Source organism: Pan paniscus, chromosome 1 (assembly GCF_029289425.2).
Source record: "Pan paniscus chromosome 1, NHGRI_mPanPan1-v2.0_pri, whole genome shotgun sequence".
NCBI lineage: Eukaryota > Metazoa > Chordata > Mammalia > Primates > Hominidae > Pan > Pan paniscus.
In genome coordinates this window covers 70,161,908-70,182,663 of record NC_073249.2, presented here as the reverse complement: position 1 = coordinate 70,182,663, position 20,756 = coordinate 70,161,908, and the positions used below count along the sequence as shown (strand labels likewise).

At 44.6% G+C, this 20,756-nt stretch overlaps 1 protein-coding gene and 1 pseudogene across 6 annotated transcripts in view; both read left to right on the top strand.

Moving 5' to 3' along the window:
* Positions 1–9,068: 9,068 nt before the first annotated feature.
* Positions 9,069–13,440, top strand: LOC100992349 (arf-GAP with GTPase, ANK repeat and PH domain-containing protein 1-like; annotated as a pseudogene).
* Positions 13,441–13,923: 483 nt separating this feature from the next.
* Positions 13,924–20,756, top strand: part of TDRD5 (tudor domain containing 5) — a 91,940-nt gene continuing 85,107 nt past the window's right edge. For 2 of the 6 annotated variants that reach the window (XM_055111039.3, XM_055111038.2), the window contains exons 1-4: positions 14,201–14,414; positions 14,969–15,214; positions 15,825–16,232; positions 17,989–18,179. In XM_055111039.3, the coding sequence (XP_054967014.1) occupies positions 14,983–15,214; positions 15,825–16,232; positions 17,989–18,179 (831 nt within the window). In that variant the 5' untranslated portion in view covers positions 14,201–14,414; positions 14,969–14,982. Of the gene's footprint in view, positions 14,528–14,968; positions 15,215–15,824; positions 16,233–17,988; positions 18,180–20,756 lie in introns of all 6 variants that reach the window. The other 4 variants (XM_055111037.2, XM_003824709.6, XM_008978372.4 and 1 more) reach the window with 4 other exon arrangements.

Below are 20,756 nucleotides of genomic sequence, written 5' to 3'. Positions count from 1 at the left end.
CTGTCTTTCAATAAGAGAGAAATTCCTTGTAGGAGAAAAATCAATGAGAAAAGGCCCTACTGGGTGTTGGAGCCCATGTTGAGCACTTGTTCTCAGTCACCTTTGCTCAGTTTCCTTGGCTTCTTTGACCACTGACAAGTTACATTTCTATATCTATACATAACAGCAATATAAGCAGCTGCTTATAACACAAGTCTGCTGGGATTATGAGTGACAATGACAAAATCAGAGAAGCTGCATACCATTCCATGATAAAAAGGTCAATGCAGCATGGCTGGAAGGTGGAGGAGTTGGGGAAGGGAGTGCTGAGTTAGCAGCTAAGTCCAGCTGGCTGTCCTCATCTACTTTTACAAGGATGCTGCTGTTTTCTTTTAGATTCCTTTTTAATTGAAAGTGTTGCTCATCCCTTTGCTGAAAATATGATATGCATACATTCTGAAACTCTCAATACTTTACTCCTTGTTTGGATTTGTGAAGAAACTGACATCTGTGGGAACTGGGTTACTAGAAGAAAGGGAGGATCAATTAAAGCTGTTTACTTTTGAGTTTATGTTTCCAAGATGAAAGATTATGAAAGAGTGCAAGGCTTTCTAAAGTATTACACTTATTCCCAGTTAGTGTTTTGAAGTATTATATCCATATGAATAAGTGAATGCATGAATACTGATTCATTTGGATTATTTAATGGAAAGGCTGGAATTGATTGGCACTACATCATGTTACAAAACCTGTTGTTTTAGAGCTGGAAACTATAAGGACTTACTAAATTTGACTTTCTCAATTTGTAGGTGGCAGAGAGACTAAATAGGAGGGCACAATAGTGGTCTAGGAAAGTGATGCAACTGAGAGCCTGATCTGCAGCTTTGGCAGTGGGGATGGCTTGGATTCAGGAAATATTTCCGAGGGAGAAAATCAAAATAATGTGGTAGTCCCATGGGATTATGGAGTGGGGACCATGAAGGGATAGAGGACTTGAGAAAGATGGAGAGTTCAACCTTAGTAGGCTTAGCAGCTGATCGGAAGTTGCAGCTGCTTTGGTTGATCCACATCCCCTAACTGTTTTGACCCCAAGCATCTTATGTTCCTACCCTCTTTGCTTTGAAATGCAGGTGTTGGCCTGTTAGGTGCAGGGACAAGATGAGACTTACTTAACTTCTGTCTCATTAATTCACTCCATAGAAACTTAGTGAGCACCTACTACATGTATTGCACTGCTCACCACTGAGGATTTAAAGGTAAGACATGGTGCATGCCCTTGAGGAGCGTATAGTATAACAGGGAGAGACAGATGTGTAAACAGACAAGTGTGATAAAGTGTTGTACATCTAGGTTTTTCAACCTTAGCACTGCTGACATTTTGGACTGGATGATTCTTTGCTGTGGAGGGCTGTCTTGTACATTGTAACAGCATCATTAGCATCGCAGCATCATTAGCAAAATCCCTGGCCTCTACCAGATGCCTGTAGCACTTCATCCCTAGTTGTGGTGACCAAAATTATCTTCAGATATTGCCAAGTGTTTTCCCCATGGCATCAAACAAAATTGCTCCTGGTTGAGAATCACTGATCTATATGGTACTGTGAGAACACAAAGAAGGGAGTGAGTAACATTACCTGAGTGGAGTCAGAGGGGATCCAGTTTGGGCCATGCTGGGATGAGTAGGTGATCCTCAGGCGGACTTTGAGAGCTGGGCCTTCCAGCCAGAGGAAACAGTACAAAAGATAGCAGGTCAATCAGTGGTTTGACAAACTGTCAAAAGATGAGGCCGGAGAGGTAGGCAGCCCAAGAAATGAAAAGCCTTTTATACCATATAAGAAAACTTATATTTTATCTTATTGACAAAAGAAGCTATTGAAACATTGTGAGGAAGGAAAATGGTAAGATTTGCAATTGAGAAGAGTCACTTTATGGACAAGGTGGAAGGTGAATTGAAATGGGAAGAGGATGGGCCTGGCGCGGTGGCTCACGCCTGTAATTCCAGCACTTTGGGAGGCCGAGGTGGGCAGATCATGAGATCAGGAGATCGAGACCATCCTGGCTAACACGGTGAAACCCCGTCTCTACTAAAAATAAAAAAATAAATAATTAGCCGGGCGTGGTAGCGGGCGCCTGTAGTTCCAGCTACTCGGGAGGCTGAGGCAGGAGAATGGCTTGAATCTGGGAGGTGGAGCTTGCAGTGAGCTGAGATCACGCCACTGCACTCCAGCCTGGGCCACAGAGCGAGACTCTGTCTCAAAAAAAAAAAAAAAAAGAGAAAGAAATGGGAAGAGGATGGAGGCAGAGAGACCAGTGGGGAGACTCTTGCAACAGTCCAGGTGAGACGGAGGATATGAGTTATGTTTACAGGGAAAAGTGATGACTCCCAGGACTCTAATCAAAGTGACTGGTGAATGGGGCTAACATCCAACTGAGGGAATACAAAAAAGGAAACAGATTTTGTGTAAAGGTGGGTGGGCCAAGTTCAGCTTCAGAGGTATTGAGCTAGAAGTGTCTGCAGGTTATCTGTCTAGAAATGTACAGTGGACAATGAAATATTTAGGTTTAAAGTTCGGGAGGGATTATGTTTCTGAAACCAAGATCCTGACTCTTTCACTAGCTGCTGACTCTGGCTCCAGCATCCTGTGCTGGATTTTCAAAAGAAAAACACGGAAGAGGAAACAGCACATGGCGAAGTGATCCTGGCCAGCGATGGTTTCAATATACTTTATCATCTTTCTGGGTTTTTTCCACTAAAGATACATTTCTGGGCTGGGCGCAGTGGCTCACGCCTGTAATCCCAGCACTTTGGGAGGCTGAAGTGGGTGGATCACGAGGTCAGGAGTTCAAGACCAGCCTGGCCAAGATGGTGAAACCCGTCTCTACTAAAAATACAAAAAATTAGCCAGGCATGGTGGCAGGTGCCTGTAATCCCAGCTACTCAGCAGGCTGAGGCAGAGAATTTCTTGAACCCGGGAGGCAAAGGTTGCAGTGAGCCGAGATTGCACCACTGCACTCCAGCCTGGGCAACAGAGCGAGACTCTGTCTCAAAAAAAAAAAAAAAAAAGATACATTTCCTATTTCTGGTGGCTTGTGTGACCCTGAGGACTCTATTTTGTCCCTTTATAGTTCAGTGTTATGGAAGAGGTATGGCGGGGAGGGAAGGGGTGGAGAGGGAAGAGGGGACAGACAGGGAGAGAGAGAAGGTGATCCTAGTGCAGTGCATCCAGTCTTTTCCCATTAAAGGACAGAAAATGATACTATTTGAATAGCATACTGGGGAACTTGAGGGAATTTGAGGGTATCTGTATAGGGCTTGGTGAAAAAATTAATTTTTGATATATAATCATTGTTTTAAAAAGTGTTAGGGATTCAATATCAGTAAACTAAATTTGTATACAAATATTTTAAATTTTTAAAATAGAATCTTGAGTTTGCTTCCACAGATATAAATTTCATGTTTGAAATGACTACATAAAATTCCTAATCAAAATTTTTTAAATGATGAACTCTAAATTTTTGTTACCATGAATGAGAAATGTGTTCACACAATTTTAAAAGCTTTAAAAATCATTTTTACAATCGCTTAAAAATTTACAACAGTTGAACTTAAAGAATCTAATTTCTGTCATCAACAAATGTAATTTTGATATTTCTTGTGATAATGTGAATGGGTTTCAAATCTAATCAACTTTTTCTTTAAACTTATTTCAAAATGGCCAGGTGCGGTGGCTCACACCCGTAATCCTAGCACTTTGGGAGGCCGAGGTGGGTGGATCAGGAGGTCAGGAGATCGAGATCATCCTGGCTAACATGGTGAAACCCTGTCTCTACTAAAAATACAAAAAAATTAGCTGGGCATGGTGGCACGCACCTGTAGTCTCAGCTACTTGGGAGGCTGAAGCAGGAGAATGGCTTGAACCCAGGAGGTGGAGGTTGCAGTGAGCCGCGATTGCGCCACTGCACTCCAGCCTGGGTGACAGAGCGAGAATCCGTCTCAAAAATAAATAAATAAATTTATAAAAATAAATGTATTTCAAATAATAATGAGGCTGGGCACAGTGGTTCATGCCTGTAATCCCAGCACTTTGGGAAACCAAGGCAAGAGGATCTCTTGAGCCCGGGAGTTTGAGACCAGCCTGGGCAACCTAGACAGACCTCTGTCTCTATTTATAAATGAATGAATTGAATGAACGAGTGAGTGAAAGAATGGATGCGAATGAATGGGAAAGGGAAAGGAAAGGAAAAGAAAGGAAAGGAAAGAAGCTCTAGGGAGCCCAACACATGCATTATGAAGAGCTGTCGTGGTGCAGCTAGAGTAGCTTCTACACCTGTCTCGCTCTGTGCTGTGCAGTCTCCATGTGCAAGGGACCACAAACTTCACCTGGAAGTGAGGGCGGAAGCAGGTCCTTGACAGCGCTTAGCTTCTTGCAGCAGATCAATGGATGGCTTTTACCATGCCACCTGGAGGCCTGTGGCATGCCAGCCGATCCCACTTGGTTGCCTTCTGAAAAGTCTGGGTGTACGCTACTTTGGTCCAGAGGTTCTTGGCATCTCTCTAACCCCCAACTCTAAAGCTATCCCTATGGGCTAAGAAAATTAGTATTAGACTGCACACCTGTAATCTATTTGGGGCAACAGAGATGGGAAACTCCTCTACAGCATGCATCAGAATCACTTGGAGGGCCTGTTAAGGCATAGATTGCTGGACTCATCCCCCCACCCCTACTTTCCGATTCAGCAGGTCGAGTGAGGCCTGATAATGTGCATTTCTAGCCAGTTCCCAGGTGATGCTGTTGGTTTGGAACCACACTTTGAGAGCCAGTATGATACAAGTTAAACAAAAGTGTTTTCTAAATACTCCATTTACAGCAGCCCCATTCTCACTGTCTTATCCTGGTTTATTTTTTGCAAGATCCTTTATCATTACTTGACATCTATATTTTATCTGCTTAATGCTTGTCTTTGGTAATGTCCAGAAAAACAGAAACTTTGTTTTGCTTACTGTTATAGTCCCATCTCTTAGGACAGTACTTGGCACACAGTAGGAGCTAAAAGATATTTGTTGCTCGAATGAACATGCTGTTTGGAAGGCATTAGCCAAAGCTGAAACTGTGAGAATGAGAAAGCTGACCTAGGAAGAGGGGGATGGATAAAAAGGTGAAGAGCCAGCTGGGCGTGGTGGCTCATGCCTGTAATCCCAGCACTTTGGGGGGCTGAGGCGGGCGGATCACCTGAGGTCAGGAGTTCGAGACCAGCCTGGCCAACATGGTGAAACCCCGTCTCTACTAAAAATACAAAAATTAGCTGGGCATGGTGGCAGGCTCCTGTAATCTCAGCTACTCAGGAGGCTGAGGCAAGAGAATCACTTGAACCTGGGAGGCAGAGGTTGCAGTGAGCCAAGATTGCGCCATTGCACTCCAGCCTGGGGGACAAGAGCGAGACTTGCTCTCAAAAAAAAAAAAAAAAAAAAAAAAAGCAAAGAGCCAAGGACAGACCCTGTATTAAATGTTCATGGGCATTAACAGAACAACAAAAGGAGGAAATATAGCAGAATGCTAGGAGTCAAGCCCAGTGCAACAGCATCATAGAAACCCACAGAGGAGAGATTTTCAGAAAGGGAGGAGACACCAACAGTAAACAGCAGAGATCGCGTAAGATGAAAAGTCTGTAAAACTTGTCAATTAGTAAGTTTGCCATTGATAATTTTGGTAAAAGAAAGATGTCCTGAGTAGCAGGCTGATTGCTATGGACTGAGTAGTGAATGGTGGATGAAAAGGTGGGGAAAAAACTGAGTGTAGACTGTTTAAGGATTTGGCCACAAAGGAAAGGCTGGAGTGGGAGGTAGTTCAAGAGAAAGTGTTTATTTCTCCTTCCTGCTGTCTTTCTCCTCTGTCTGTGTTATGTGTATGTAAGATCAGAGCATAATTTTATGCTATAGGAAAGTAGTCTGTGAAGAGGTATTGAATATGTGTAACAGTAACCAAAGGGTAAGGTCATGATCCTAGAGGAGCTTGGGGGGATAAAATCAAAAGTAGGATGGATGACCCCCTCACCGACCGAGACCAGAAGGAAAGACATGATGGGGACTAGTTTAGAGGACTGGGCTCAAAGTTGAGGGGGTTCATGTATGAGAGCCTCCATTTGCTCTGGGTGGTTTGGAGCAAAGTCATCTAGTGGTAGAGCAGGAGTAGGGTAAGAAATGTAAGAGCAATGGCAAAGGCCTGGAGTCATTGCTGCAGGAAATAGACTTGAACAATGGCATCCGATGGGCCCAAATTGGGTCTCTCTCTCTCTCTCTCTCTCTCTATCTCAGCTGTTTTCTAGGGCAGGAATGCTGGAAGGAGCAGCTGCAAATTAAAATATACTCCCACAGGCAAGCAAGGATGGGAGGCAGTCATGTGGAGGGCGTTAATTACCAGAAGAACAGTGGGCTCCAGTCATCATAATAGGCAGCAGGGTGGAAAACACATTGGTCTGACCCAGGAGCTCTCTGGATGTGGTTAAGTAATTTTAGGAACCCAAGGAATGAACTCAACAAATAACCCATTAAGTCTTTTTGGTTTGTATAACAAAAACAAATCCAGGCCGGGCAGTGACTCACGCCTATAATCCCAGTGTTTTGGGAGGCCAAGGTGGGAGCATTCTTCAGTCCAGGAGTTTGAGACTAGCATCAGCAACATAGCAAGACCCCTACCTCCCCCTCCAAAAAAAAGTAAAAAAAAAAAAAAAAAAATTAGCTAAGTATGGTGGAGCATGCATGACTAGCTACTCAAGAGGCTGAGAAGGGAGGACTGCTTGAGCCCAGGTGTTCAGGTCTTCAGTGAGCTATGATTATGCCACTGCATTCCATCCTGGGCAACAGAGTGAGATCCTGTCTCTAAAAAAAAAAACAAAAAACAACCCACAAAACACAGCTTTATGTCTGGGGAACAGAGACCTCTCCTGAGCAAGAGAGATACAACTTGTCACCCCATTACCAGTACTAAATCAGATCCCAGATCCACAGCCTTTTGAGCATAGCCCAAATATTCTTGAATAAGGACGCTGTGGAAATATTGTACCTAAGACTGCATGCAAACTTTCATCTCCCCAAAGAGTTTGTGCTCCCTTATAGATAATTGCTCTGGAGAAAAGGAAATACCCAAACTTTTTAGTGACTATCATATGCAAATCCCAAACTAACACTAATTTCTGGGACCCAAAATGTTGCTGTTTGCCATCAACATTTTGAGCTTATAGAGGTTGGGTGACAAATGAACTGAATTCTGGCCCAGGTTCACCTTTGGGCAGGGCTAGTGGGACTGTGAATTCATCCTGTGGTCAAGGGCCCTAGTTGCCAAGTGAATAGCTGGAATAGGTAATCTTAGCAACTGGCACAATTCCTACATTGGTACACTCACCCATGGTGTAAAGGCTATTCCGGTAGGAAGTACCAAGTGGGGTGCCAAAACAGTACATCAAAAGCAATGCTACATTCCTGGAGAATTGCAGAGATAAGTGTTACCATCAAAGGAGAGAAAGATGCTACTGTGATGGTTCCCACCTCATTCCCATTCACTTCACAGATCAGCTGCCACAGATGACTGATAGGTCTTAGGTTACTGCAAATCCAATCAAGTGGGGACTCTAAGGGTAGCTACTGTTCCCCGATGGAGTCTTTCTAATGAAGCAACTTCACACAGCCTCTGACACTTGCTTTGCAGTTATCGATCTGGGATTTAGCTCCAGAATATCTTTGTAAAAACTCTCTCTTTTTTATATTATGCACCAATAACTTTTTGATTCAATAATATATTTTATGTTTTATTGCCTATCATTCTTTCATATATTCTGGTTCACATCTGTATATCAGTTTCTTCACTTTAAAATGGGCATCATAATTGTACCCTTTTCAGAGTTATTGGGAAGAAAATGAGATAATCTGTGTAGAGCGCACGTAGTATGTACTCAATGTCTGTTGCCTCATCTGTTGGGGATGAGAATCTGGGACATCTTTTTTGTAATTCGTTGTTCATTTTGCAGGAGTCATTTTCAAGTCATTCAATGAGATGGTAAACTTTCTGAATACTTTCATGTCTGAGAACGTTTTTATTTTCCTCTCACTTTACTGTTGGTTAGCCTAAAGGATTCCAGAGTTAGCCCTGAAGATATTGCCACTGAGAAATTCAAGGGCAAACTAATTTCCATTGTTTTATAGATAACATTTCCATATAAAAATCTCTTGATTCTCTTTCTCCTAGAGTTTATCTAGGACAGGATATTTTTTCATTAATTATTTTAAGAACTCTAAGTGGGCCCTTTTAATAAGATGTGTTTTGGTGCAAATTTGGGACATTTTTTTCTTTTTAACTCCCCAACCCTCACCATCATTCTTGCTGGTTTTTGTTTATACAGCTTTTGTCATTCAAATGTTGCAATGTTTAGATCCATTTTCTTTTCCTTCTTGTTAATCTGCTATTCAGCCCTGCCCATTCTGCTATAAACCAGCCCATAAGTCTTATTTTCAATCTTTCAGGGATTCCTCAATATTCCTGGCTCATTGATGGAACAACATTTTGTTCCCTTGGCTTAAAAAAAAAAAAAAAAAAAAGCATTATGTCATCAGTTTTAAGAAAGAAGGCCGCGGCCGGGCGCCCGGAGCGGAGCAGCCACACTGCCCGGGAATCGGCCCTCGCCCCCGGCCCCGGCGCTCGGAGCTCGGAGCTCGGAGCTAAGCGCTCAGCGGCTGCCAGGGCTTTTAATGGCTGCTCGGCGGAGCGGGGCCTAGGGCTGGAAAGAGGCTGCCTCGCAGGAAGGCGCTCTAGCGAGCCTCCTCCTGGGCCCGTCACGCCCGCCGTGGGGCGCTGCAGGTAGGGGCGCGCTCCAGGTGGGGGCGCGCTTTCTCGGGGTGGCGTGTTGAGACGCCGGCCTGCTCGCTGGCTGCTGGCTGGCCAGCCGCTTGTCCCTGCCATGAATTGAGACCGCGGGCCAGCCCCGCGCCTACTCCACCCGCCTTTCTCGAGCCTCCTCCACCCGCCGCGGGAGGCCAGGCTTCTGGGGCGGGGGCAGGGGCGGCGGGGGCAGGCGGCTGCCGGCCTGGTGCCTGCAACATGAACTACCAGCAGCAGCTGGCCAACTTGGCTGCCATCCCGGCCGAGATCCAGCACTTCGAGTCGGTCCACCCCAACGTCTACTCCATCTACAAGCTGCTGGAGCGCGTGGAGGAGCCGGTGCTGCAGAACCAGATCCGGGAGCATGTCATCGCCATCGAAGATGCCTTTGTGAACAGCTAGGAATGGACGCTGAGTCGATCTGTCCCGGAGCTCAAAGTGGTGGCAGGTTCAAGAAAGAGATTGTTGTTGATGGACAGAGCTATCTGCTGCTGATTAAATATGAAGGGGACTCCCCCCCCCCCCCCGGAGGTGCAGTTTGCCATGTCGGTGGATGCAGTTATATTTGTTTTCAGCTTGGAGGATGAAATAAGTTTCCAGACTGTTTACTACAGTGGAATGGCCAACTATCGGAACATGAGCGAGATTCCTCTGGTTCTGGTGGGAACCCAGGATGCCATAAGTTCCACTAACCCAAGGGTCATTGATGATGCCAGGGTAAGGAAGTGCTCCAACGACCTGAAGTGGTGCACGTACTATGTAGACGTGTGCTATGTGTGGGCTGAATGTGGAGAGGGACTTCCAGGAGGTTGCCCAGAAGATTGTTGCCACAAGGAAGAAGCAGCAGCTGCCCATAGGACCCTGCAAGTCGCTGCCCAGTTCTCCAAGCCATTCCACCATCTGTTCTGCACAGGTGTCCACCATGCACATCAACTAGACAAGTAATGGAGGTAGGAGTTTAAGCAACTATTCCTCCTCCGTTCCATCGACTCCCAGCATCAGCCAGAAGGAACTTCAGATGGATGTTCCTCCCACTGCCAACACGCCCACACCCATTCACAAGCAGTTCACAAACAGTCCAAGTGGGGTCGAACCTGTTCACCTCTCAGAAAGGGAGCAACCCAAAGAGTAGAAAGGCCTAGAGAGTCATGCATATGGCATTGGGAGCAGCCAAGCCATGCCAATTATACAGGGCATGATGTTGAAGCAGAGTGGCAAATCGTTGAATAAAGAGTGGAAAAAGAAATATGTCACCCTGTGTGACAATGGTATGCAGACCTATCATCCAAGTTTACATGATTACATGCAGAATGTTCATGGTAAGGAGACTGACCTTCTGAGAACCACTATGAAAGTCCCAGGGAAGAGGCTACCCTGAGCCACGTCGGCCTGCGTGCCCATCTCCAGACCTAAAACCAATGGCCTATCCAAGCACATGAGGAGTTTACACATCTCACCCAATTCAGGGAATGTCACTAGTGCATCTGGGTCTCAGTTGGCAAGTGGCATCAGCCTGGTCTTCTTCAACAGCCAACCAGATGGTATGCACCAGCACTCCTACTCAGTCTCCAGAGCCAACCAGTGGAGTCAGGCTACAGTCATTGCAAACTCGGCCATTAGCAGTGACACGGGGTGGGTGACTCTGTATGCTCCAGTCCCAGTAACTCCAGCACCACCAGCCCACCTCCCCTCACACCAACAGAAAGAAGCACTATAGGCAGAAAACCACCAGCAACTTCAAAGCTGATGGCCTGTATGACACTGCTGAAGAACAAGAAAACTTTATCATTGTGTCCCTCACTGGCCAAACGTGGCACTTTGAAGCCACGACGAATGAGGAGCAGGACACCTGGGTCCAAGCCATCGAGAGCCAGATCCTGGCCATCCTGGCCAGCCTGCAGTCGTGCAAGAGCAGCAAGAACAAGTCCCAGCTGATGAACCAGAGTGAGGCCATGGCCCTGCAGTCAATCTGACACATGCACGGGAACTCCCACTGTGTGAACTGCGAGACGCAGAATCCTAACTGGGCCCGTTTGAACTTGGGAGTGCTCATGTGCATCAAGTGCTTAGGGATCCACTGGAATCTTGGCACCCACCTTTCCCGAGTCTGATCTCTGGACCTGGATGACTGGCCAGTTGAGCTTATCAAGATGATGTCATCCATTGGGAACGAGATATTCAACAGCGTCTGGGAAGAGAGCAGCCAGGGGCGGATGAAACCCTTAGTAGACTCCACAAGGAAAGAGAAGGAACAATGGATCCATGCCAAGTACGAGCAGAAGCTCTTCCTGGCCCCGCTACCCTGCACAGAGCTGTCCCTGGGCCAGCACCCGCTTCGGGCCACCGCAGACGAAGACCTGCAGATGGCCGTCCTGCTGCTGGTGCACAGCTCCTGGGACAAGGTGGAAGAAACCTTTGGGGAGGGAGACAGAGATGGCCGCACTGCACTGCATCTGGCCTGCCACAAGGGAAATGTGGTCCTGGTGCAGCTCCTGATCTGGTACCGGGTGGACGTCATGGCCCAAGATGCCCATGGGAACACAGTGCTGGCCTACACCTGGCAGGCCTCGAGGCAGGAATGCATCAATGTGCCCTGGAGTATGGCTGCCCCAATGAGCACTGAGTGCTCATGGCCATCCCTAACCTGTCCAGGAGAAACAATAACCGGAAAAGCAGCAGCAGGAGGGTGCCCACCATCATCTGAGGAACAGCCGTGCCTGCCTGCCCGCCAGCCACACCTGGGACGCAGCAGCCTCGCAGCATACTCACTTGGAAGTCGCAGCACGTGAGTCCCGTCACATCCCCTCACTCTTCCTGGTGGTCGCCTCCCTCCCACCCACCTACTCCCACCCCACACAAAATCACAAAACCTGGACATCCTCAAGGGGTGAAGAGGTGGCTGGGAGACTGTAGAAGCAGTTCCTTTGCACAAACTCCCCTAAACCACAAGCAGGAGAGAGCGACAGGCCTCGGCTCTTTGATGATAGCACACGGCGCAGGACCCTTGTTCTGGTGGCACAAGGGGCGGGGATGTGAGGGGGAGGGGCAACTTTCCTTAACTGGCAGTTAAGCACATCAGTACTACCAAGCGGAACACTTGGATTCCATCTCTTCTCTGAGGAGCTTGATGGCATAAATCAGAAGCAAGCACAGAGTTTGTCAGGTTTGAAGCCCTTATGATGGTATGTGTCAAGTCAGTTGTAGCTAATCTGTCCAGGGAGAATACTGGCTTCATTACGCTTGTATAGTTGAGTTCTTCCAGCAGTACTGCTGTTTAATAGAAGATGATTAGTCATCACCAAGAAGACAGCAGATTAGCCAAGGAGGTAGTTATGCGGCATGCTCCGGTGATCGCCACAATGTGATTGCAATACTCTTAGAAGCATCATATCATCCCAGATATGTTCTTTCAAGCCCTTGGAGCTCTCCTTTCTAAATTCACTGTCATAATTTAGTATCTGTTTAATTTTTCAGTCCAAAGAGAGGAAATCAGTTGCTGAGTAACTTTCTTTTTGACTGCGGTCTCCTTGGTGCAAAAACAAAATGGGAAAAATAAATAAGAATAACTCAGAAATTCAAAAGGAAATCACAAATTCAGCTAATAATAGCATTTTGAGTATATTTTGTAAACCAAATAAACACACAAAAGGCTATTTTTTCCAACCGTAAGAGACATTGTCTGTCCTTTTGCCAAGGTGGATGTGTTAGTCTCAGGCCCTCCTGGGCCACACTGCCAAACTCACATGGACTTCTGCATTTTATGTATTTAGATAAGATGTGTGAAAATATATTTGAATAAAAGAAGTTCATAAATATGCATTGATTTTTGTACAGACAAAAGGCACCTCTCTTAATTTATAAATTGAACTGGATGTGAACTAATAATGTGCAACTAGTTGAGATAAGAGGGTTACAAATCATTGTACATGGAAAATATTCCCAGCAGTAAACACTTCCATTAATGTGATCTACAGCTTTTAAAAAGGAGCATCTCAGAATAAGATGGTGGTACAATTTGCTTATCAAAATTGAGAAAAAAAGACACATTGGAATATATTAGAAAGGGAAAAGAAGGAATGTGATTTCTTCTGATTGAAAGCATGATTTAGATCAGATACAGTTTTTGCTAACCAAGACCAAGGGGCTCTGGCAAGACAGGGTGGTTTTCCGAATGCCAGACCGAGGTGCCTTACGAAGGCAGCTGCCGATGGTTCTGTGGCACAGACTGGCTCCTGATAACCCAGACGACCTTGACCCTGCACCCCCGCCCTCCATGCTAGTACCTCCTCTGATTCCCATCGCCACAGTATCCAGCTGCTTGAGACATCAGCTGCCTTCAGTGGTGGTAGTCAAACATAGTCAGCCAAACCATGGCATCCCTTAGGTTAAAAGAAAACGGGGCAGCTTTGCCCAGAGCCCGTTGGCACTGTGGGGGGGGGAGAGGGTTGGGGGAGAGAGAAGGGTTGTCACGATGGAAGACGAGGACACTAGTCTCATGTAGCACAGAAACACGAAGTCACATGCGCTGGCAGCCTCCGGGGTGTTCCTTGCTGTCATATATTAAAACTTACATTTTATAAGAAAAAAAAAAGAAGGAAGATAAGGTCGTTGTGTGTGCTCAAGCCTCTTCGTTGATTCAAATTCTTTGGTTATTTTGGTTTGTCTTTGTTTCTTTAATTAGACTGTACATTTTAAGGTACAAGTCTTTATATTATACAATGCCTCCCTATTCTATATCTCTTAAACTACTGTTATCTGGTTTTCAAGGACTTTATAAATCTGGCTCATTCTACCAAACCAACTATACATCCAAATAAATCTCTAGTGGCACCTAGAATGTTGTCCGCTCATTTGAAAAGGTCTCCTAGCCCCACCCATTCCTTCATCAGGGAGCCAGAGTTGCCTTTAGCTCTGCAGGGATTCTCAGCCAAGAATCAGAATTGTCTGTGATTTTCCTCAAATAAACCCAGACCTATTGAATGAGAATCTCTGCTTATCAGACCTGTGCACCCTTTTCGCCTCTTACATAGCCCCACAGGTGATTCTGAGGCCCACGCGGCCCGCTTCCCTCCCTGCGTCAGGCCCGGCCCTAGCTCTGGAGGTGGTTGGATTGGTTCAAGGGCCGCAGCCCCACCTCGCGTCTTCGCACCGCGTCGGAGGACGTAGGCGCCTGGGATCCTGGAAGGCGGCCAGCCTCTGCAGCCGGGCCCAGCGGCTCCTGAGACTGGGGCGGACCTCACACCTGACCCCGGAGCGGCTAATCCTGCCCAACCGTCCCACCCGCCACGTGCCCTCGGGGCTGGAACGCGGCGCCCCGGGAGAGGCCTGCTGGTCAGGGGGCGCTGGTGCGCAGGCGCGCGGGGCCGCCGTCGCAGCTACCTTCCTGCGCCGCTTCGGAGAGGGCCCCCGATCTCTACTCGGCCCGCAACAGCAGTGCTGGCGTCAGGGCGCGGTGGGGGCAAGAAGGGTGACTGGCAGCAGGGCGGTGCCGGGCCGAGAAGGGCGCCTCACCTGGCGCCTCCTGCCTTCCTTTCCGCCTCAGGTTGCAGAGAGCCGCCGGGGCAGGTGGAAGGGCCACGCCCCGCTCCCGCGAGGGTCACCGAGAGACGTTGGGGGTGGGGCAGGGACCCCAACCCTAGACCAGGTAGGGGGCGGGCGAAGATTGGTGGTACCTTCAGGTAAGAGGGAGCGGGGAGCGCCCCCTCGGCTTGGGGTGCCAGAGGTGTGCGGCGGGAGCGCCTTTTTTCGTGGGGCCCTCGCCCTGCAGGGCGGAGGCGGCATTGCGTTGGCCTCAGTTCCTAGTCCTGGTTCCCGAGGAGCCCCTGAAGGCTTCGGCTGGGAAGTTTGCGTTGGAGTCCAACACCCGACAGGAACCCCAGTTAACGCCTCCGCATGGCCAGGGGCAGAGTTCTTGACACCTGTAGCTTAATCAACGCAGGTGGAGATTCAGGGCTTGAATCGCCCGGCCACGCGCAAGCCGCAGGGCACCCTCATACTACTGCTTCTGCCTTATTACCCTTAAAACTGGCGTCTCAGTTATTTGTATCCCACTATTGGTTTTTTTTAAATCTTTTTTCGTGGGTTTGCCCCCTTTTCCTCAGCTGCGTTTCTGTCTTCAGTCCTGTAGGGCACAATGTCTGAACAAGAGCGTATACAGGAATGTCTGCGGAAGGAAATAAGGTCACTTCTCATTTCCACCAAAGATGGTTTGAGCCCACAGGAGTTGGAGAAGGAGTACCTTTTGATGGTTGGCAAGCATCTACCACTCCGAATCCTTGGGTATCGGTCCACTATGGAGCTGGTATTGGACATGCCTGATGTTGTTAGTGTCTGCCCCGGTGCAGGTGGTACTGTAATACTGAAAGGTAGGTTTAAGATTTTTGAAGGTCTATAAACTTTGTAATAAAAACAATTGCTTAGTAAATAATTATTCTAGTTCTGCAGTTGTTATGCATCCCAGCCAGTGGATTTTAATTTGGTGGGGGAGGGAGACTCATAGGTGCTTTTGAGGTTGTGGGCAAAATTAGAACTTCTGCAAAATTAACAAACCATTCCCCCAAACAATCGTGCACTCACAAAAGCTACATTTTTACATATGATTTCAGGTTCTTGCACCTTAAGTCGGGAGAAAGAAAAAAAGGACTTCTTAATTATAAAAACATGTTTTAAATTTCGTGAAGCACAAGAAAAAACTATTGTAGGGAAGTTTGCAGTTCATCCCAAGAGTTTCAAAAAATCTGTCAGGGGTCAATTAGTTGTAATGATAATACATTGAGTTAACTTTTCTTCAGCTGGCAGAAGAGCTAGCAAGCTGTTGCAAAATGCAAGAAATCGAGGAACCAAGAGTTACTGTTTATCGTGCTGCCTGGGTAAACAGCTCCTTGGAGAGTTAAAAACTGTATAAACACAGATACTAAGGATAAAGAAGGGAGTAAGTTTTCCTCCTAAATATGATTTCTTTTTTTCACGTCTCAGCCATTCCAGATGAATCTACCAAAGGAATAGCAAGCTTAGTTGCAAAACAGAGGAGCAGCCATAAGGTTCGAAACTCCATGCATAAGGGAAGACCTAGTATTTATTCTGGACCAAGATCTCATCGGCGAGTACCTTACCGAGGAAGGGTTGCCCCTATTCTTCCAGCTGTTGTGAAGAGTGAGTTGAAGGACCTGTTGGCGTTATCTCCTGTTCTTCTTTCTGATTTTGAAAAGGCATTTGCCAAAAGATTTGGACGATCATTCCAATACATGCAATATGGATTTCTCTCTATGTTTGAAGTGCTTAATGCGGCTTCAGATGTCATTTCTGTAGAGCAGACCAGAGCAGGTTCTTTGTTGATGCTAAAGAAGAGTGTAACAGAGGAAAAGCCGAGAGGACGTCCAGCAGGTATGCATGTGAGCAAATGTTGGAGCAGTCGTGGCACATAGAGGGGTGTGTAATCGCTAAGGTCCATGAGTTCGTTAGAGTTGAAGCCTGGCTCTACTACTTGCCAGCTGAGTGGTCTCAGGCGAACTGTTCAATCTACTTAAGCCTTAGGTTCCTCATCTTTAAAATAGAAATAACAGTATTTGCCTCTCAGGGTTGTGTTGAGGACCTTACATGAGGTGAGTTCTGTAAAGTCTCTGGCATTTAGTAAGCTGATAATAAGTGGTAGCTATTATTATTTTAAAAACTACAAGATCAGCTCTCTCTAGAACACTGTAAATGAACTTTACATGAATGTGTTCATATAAATAAGCTATATGGAAAATGAAAAGTTAAAATACTTAAATTATTAGCCTTAACCCTTCTAATCTTTGCCATCACTGGGGCTTATCCTAGGAGACACTTTGGTAACTTTTGTGGTGTAATAATAACCACCTTATCTGTATAGCATTTTACCTTGCATTCTCATTACCATACTAGGTAGGGTAAGTAACTGTGTCTTATAGATAGGGAGATCAAAGCTAAGGAAAATTAAATGGCTTTTCTAAAGTCACATGGCTGGAAAAGTGGTACAGCTAGAGTTAGATACCCAGCTCTTATTGCTGCCCATCCAGTGAATTTCTGCCCAAATGCTGTGTCTATTAAAGGCTCAAGAGACCAGTGTGACCATCTGGATAGTATCTCCCTTGACAATGTACAGTTTACACACTGAGCATAGGCGGAGCCTACTTGGGAGAATTCTATGCTTATTTCAGTGATTTTCTTTTTCTCCAACATCTGCATTTAGATTAACATAGGTGAACCAAGAGGATGTGTCACAAGTTTATAAACCAATATTTACACTGTGGTAGGTGATGTAGTTTGAGGATATGAGGATATACTTGGATAGGGAAGGCTCTGGAGGCCACTAAGTGTTTCAAGTCTAGCCCTCAACTTTATCAGTATTCTTGAAGTCCTAAAACTTGGGAAGACTAACTCATACTATTACACTTGCAAGAGATTGAGTTGTAGAAAGCACTTTACCAATTTATTGAATAGTGGGGGGTGAATATTCCTTTCCAGTGATTTTGTTCATGTTCTCCATCCATGGTTCCTACTTCTATCATCAGGATATCTTGAAGTCAACTGGTGTTTTTTTGTTTTTTGTTTTTTGGTTTTTTTGGTGAACTTGACCTTAGGGTAAAGAAAGAGCTAGGCTGTGGTGAAGTCTGGTGATGTATCTTTCATGTCATGCAACAGAATACACCTCTCCAGTGGTATTCCCCCTTCCTACGAATCTTGAAGAATTTATATTTTATATTTTATTCTGTAGCTTTTCATCCTCCCAGAACTATGGTACTACTAGTGGTTATCCAGTTTGAAAAGCATAGTGCTAAGCAGGCTCCTTGGAGACTTTTTTGTCTCCTAAATGGGATACAGCTTTTTACATATTGAATCCCACCTCTCTATAATTATATTCAGGTGACCTTAAGTGGACTTTTAGATAGCCCCAAGCTTTTGGTAACACTTAATGATCTCTGTCTTCCTCTATGGATGACTAATAACTTACACTATATGTAAGTTTTGGCTTGATGTAAAAATGTCAGCTTTCTTTTCTTAATTTTTGCTTCTAAGTTGAAGGCAGTTAGCTCACAGTAGCCTCTGTATGTAGCCACCGGAAAATGAAATAGAAGTTGCTAGTGACAATTTTTCTTTCTTCTTCTATTACTCACAAAAGGTAAAATTTTTACCCAGCCATTTAGAATGAAACAAGGGTCATACTCCACAGGCTTTCCGGTAGCAAAGCCATGCTTTTCACAACCCACTTCAAACATGAAACCACCGAAGCAAATAATGAGCATGGAAAAGACTTCCAAGTTAAATGTAGTGGAGACTTCAAGACTGAATCACACTGAAAAATTAAACCAGGTGAGAGATAAGAATTTGGAGATATAAATATACGATGTTTTTAAATTCAGTGGCGTTAACACTTTGATCTGATGGAAAAGTTGACCTTTTAAAAACTGAAGTCATTCACTTATTTCAAATTTGACTAAGCATTTCCTATGGTTCTGTAGATTAGTGAGAAGTGGAGTGAAAGAAGAGTACAATTTTATCAACTCCACAGTTTCCACTATTTTCTGCAAATGACTCCCAACTCCCAAATCTGTATCTCTAGTTCCAGTTCCTCACCAAAGTTACAGAAGCATATTTGCAATTTACCTCACGAATATCTTCTGAATGGCTGTCCCTGAGCATAATAATCCTGGTATTTTTCTGTGACTGTAATGCTGAAGGACTTTGAATAAAAACTATTAGAATATAACCAATAAATGCCTGACTAAATCATCATGTTAACAACTTAAGTTAGAGCTCAGAATGAGCACGTGGAAATTAAGTTCAAAACATGAAAATGCCTGATTTCTACTAAAATTAGCTTTAGTAACATAATTTACATGTAGTAAAATTTACTCATTTTAAGTGCACAGTTTGAGTTTTGATTAATATATAATTATACAATCACCATCAAAATAAAAAACAGAACATTTCCATCATCCCCAAAAAATCTCCTTCATGCCACTTTGTAGTTTCTTTCCCCAACTGCAGCCACAGACAACCACTGCTTTCTATGATTTTGGCTTTCCAGGAATTTCATATAAATGGAATCAAACAATATCTAATCTTTTGTGTTTGGCTTCTTTAACTTAGTAGAATACTTCTGAGGTTTATCCGAGATGTATATATCAGTAATTTGTTCCTTTTTCTTGTTTAGTGTTAGTCCATTATACAGATACACGTAAATTTGTTATACCTTCCCCATTAGATGACATTTGGGTTATTTCCTCTTTGGTCCTTTACTTATAAAGCCACTGTCATTATTTGCATACATCTTGTATGGCCATAGTTCATTTCTCTTGTGTAAATACCTGGGGGTTGGATTACTGCATCATATAGTAAGTGTATGTTGATAAGAAATTACCATTGTTTTCCAAAGTGGCTGTATGACTTTCCTTTCCCATTAGATATGTATGAGAGTTGTAGTTGTTACACATCTTTGTTAACATTTGGGATTGTCAGTTTTAAAAATATTAGCCATTTGAGTGGGTGTGTAGTGCTATCTCATGGTTTTAAGTTGGATCATCATAATCTAATGATAATGTTGAGCATCTTTTCACATGCGTGTTTGCCATTTGTATTTCCTTTTTGAAGTGTCTATTCAAATATTTTGCCCATTTTATAAAACTGTGTTGTCATTGCATTGAATTGGAAAAATTTACATATTCTAGATGTAAGTCCTTATCAGAGGCGTGTTTTGTAAATATTTTCTCCTGGCCTATGTTTGCTTCTTCATTTCCTTAATCCTGTCTGTTGTGGAAAAGTCTTTAATTTTGATACAGTCTAATTTATTCATATTTTTCTTTCTTTTCTTTCTTTCTTTTTTTTTTTTTTTGATAGGGAGTCTCACCTTGTCACCCAGGCTGGAGTGCAATGGTGCGATCTCGGCTCACTGCAACTTCCGTCTCCCGGGCTCAAGTGATTCTCCTGCCTCAGCCTCCTGAGTAGCTGGGATTACAGGCGTCAGCCACCACACCTGGCTAATTTTTGTATTTTTATTAGAGACAGGGTTTCACCATGTTGGTCAGGCTGGTCTTGAACTCCTTACCTCAGGATCCGCCTGCCTCAGCTTCCCAAAGTGCTGCGATTGCAGATGTGAGCCACCACGCCTGGCCCATATTTTTCTTTTATTCTTGCCTATCTAATGGATTTTAATCGAAGTTACAAAGTTTTTCTCCTACGTTTTTCTTTAAGTTTTATGTTTTCAGTTCTTATATTTAGGTATATTATCCATTTCAAGCCAGATTTGCCCAAGGTACCAGGCATGGATCAAAGTTTTCTGCATATAGACAGTTATTCCTTATTAATTTGGCACCTCTATCAAATCTATTGACCTCACACATGTGTAGTTCTATTTTGAGACTCTGTTCAGGTCCATTTATCTACATTTCTGTTTTTGCCAATACTGTACTATCTTTATTCCTGTAGCTTTATAATATCTTAGTCATATATAGTCCTGTGTCAATGACAGGGATATGATCTGAGAAGTGTGTTGTTAGGTGATTTTATCATTGTATGATCATCATAGAATGCAGTTACACAAACCTAGGTGGTATATAGCCTACTACACACCTAGGCTATATGGTATAGCCTATTGCTCATAGGCTACAAACCATTATAGCGTGTTATTGGACTGAATGCTGTAGGCAGTTGTAACACAACGGGGTATTTGTGTATCTAAACATAGAAAAGGTACAGAAAAAATACAGTATTATAATCTTGTGGGACCACCATCATACAGGTGGTCTATTGTTGACCATAAGTCATAATGCAGCCCATGACTAGTTAAGTCTTGCAACTTTGTTATTTTTCAAAAGTGCTTTGGATATTCTAGGTTTGCATTTGCAGATACATTTAATTTGATACAAATCAACTTGTCAGTTTCTGCCA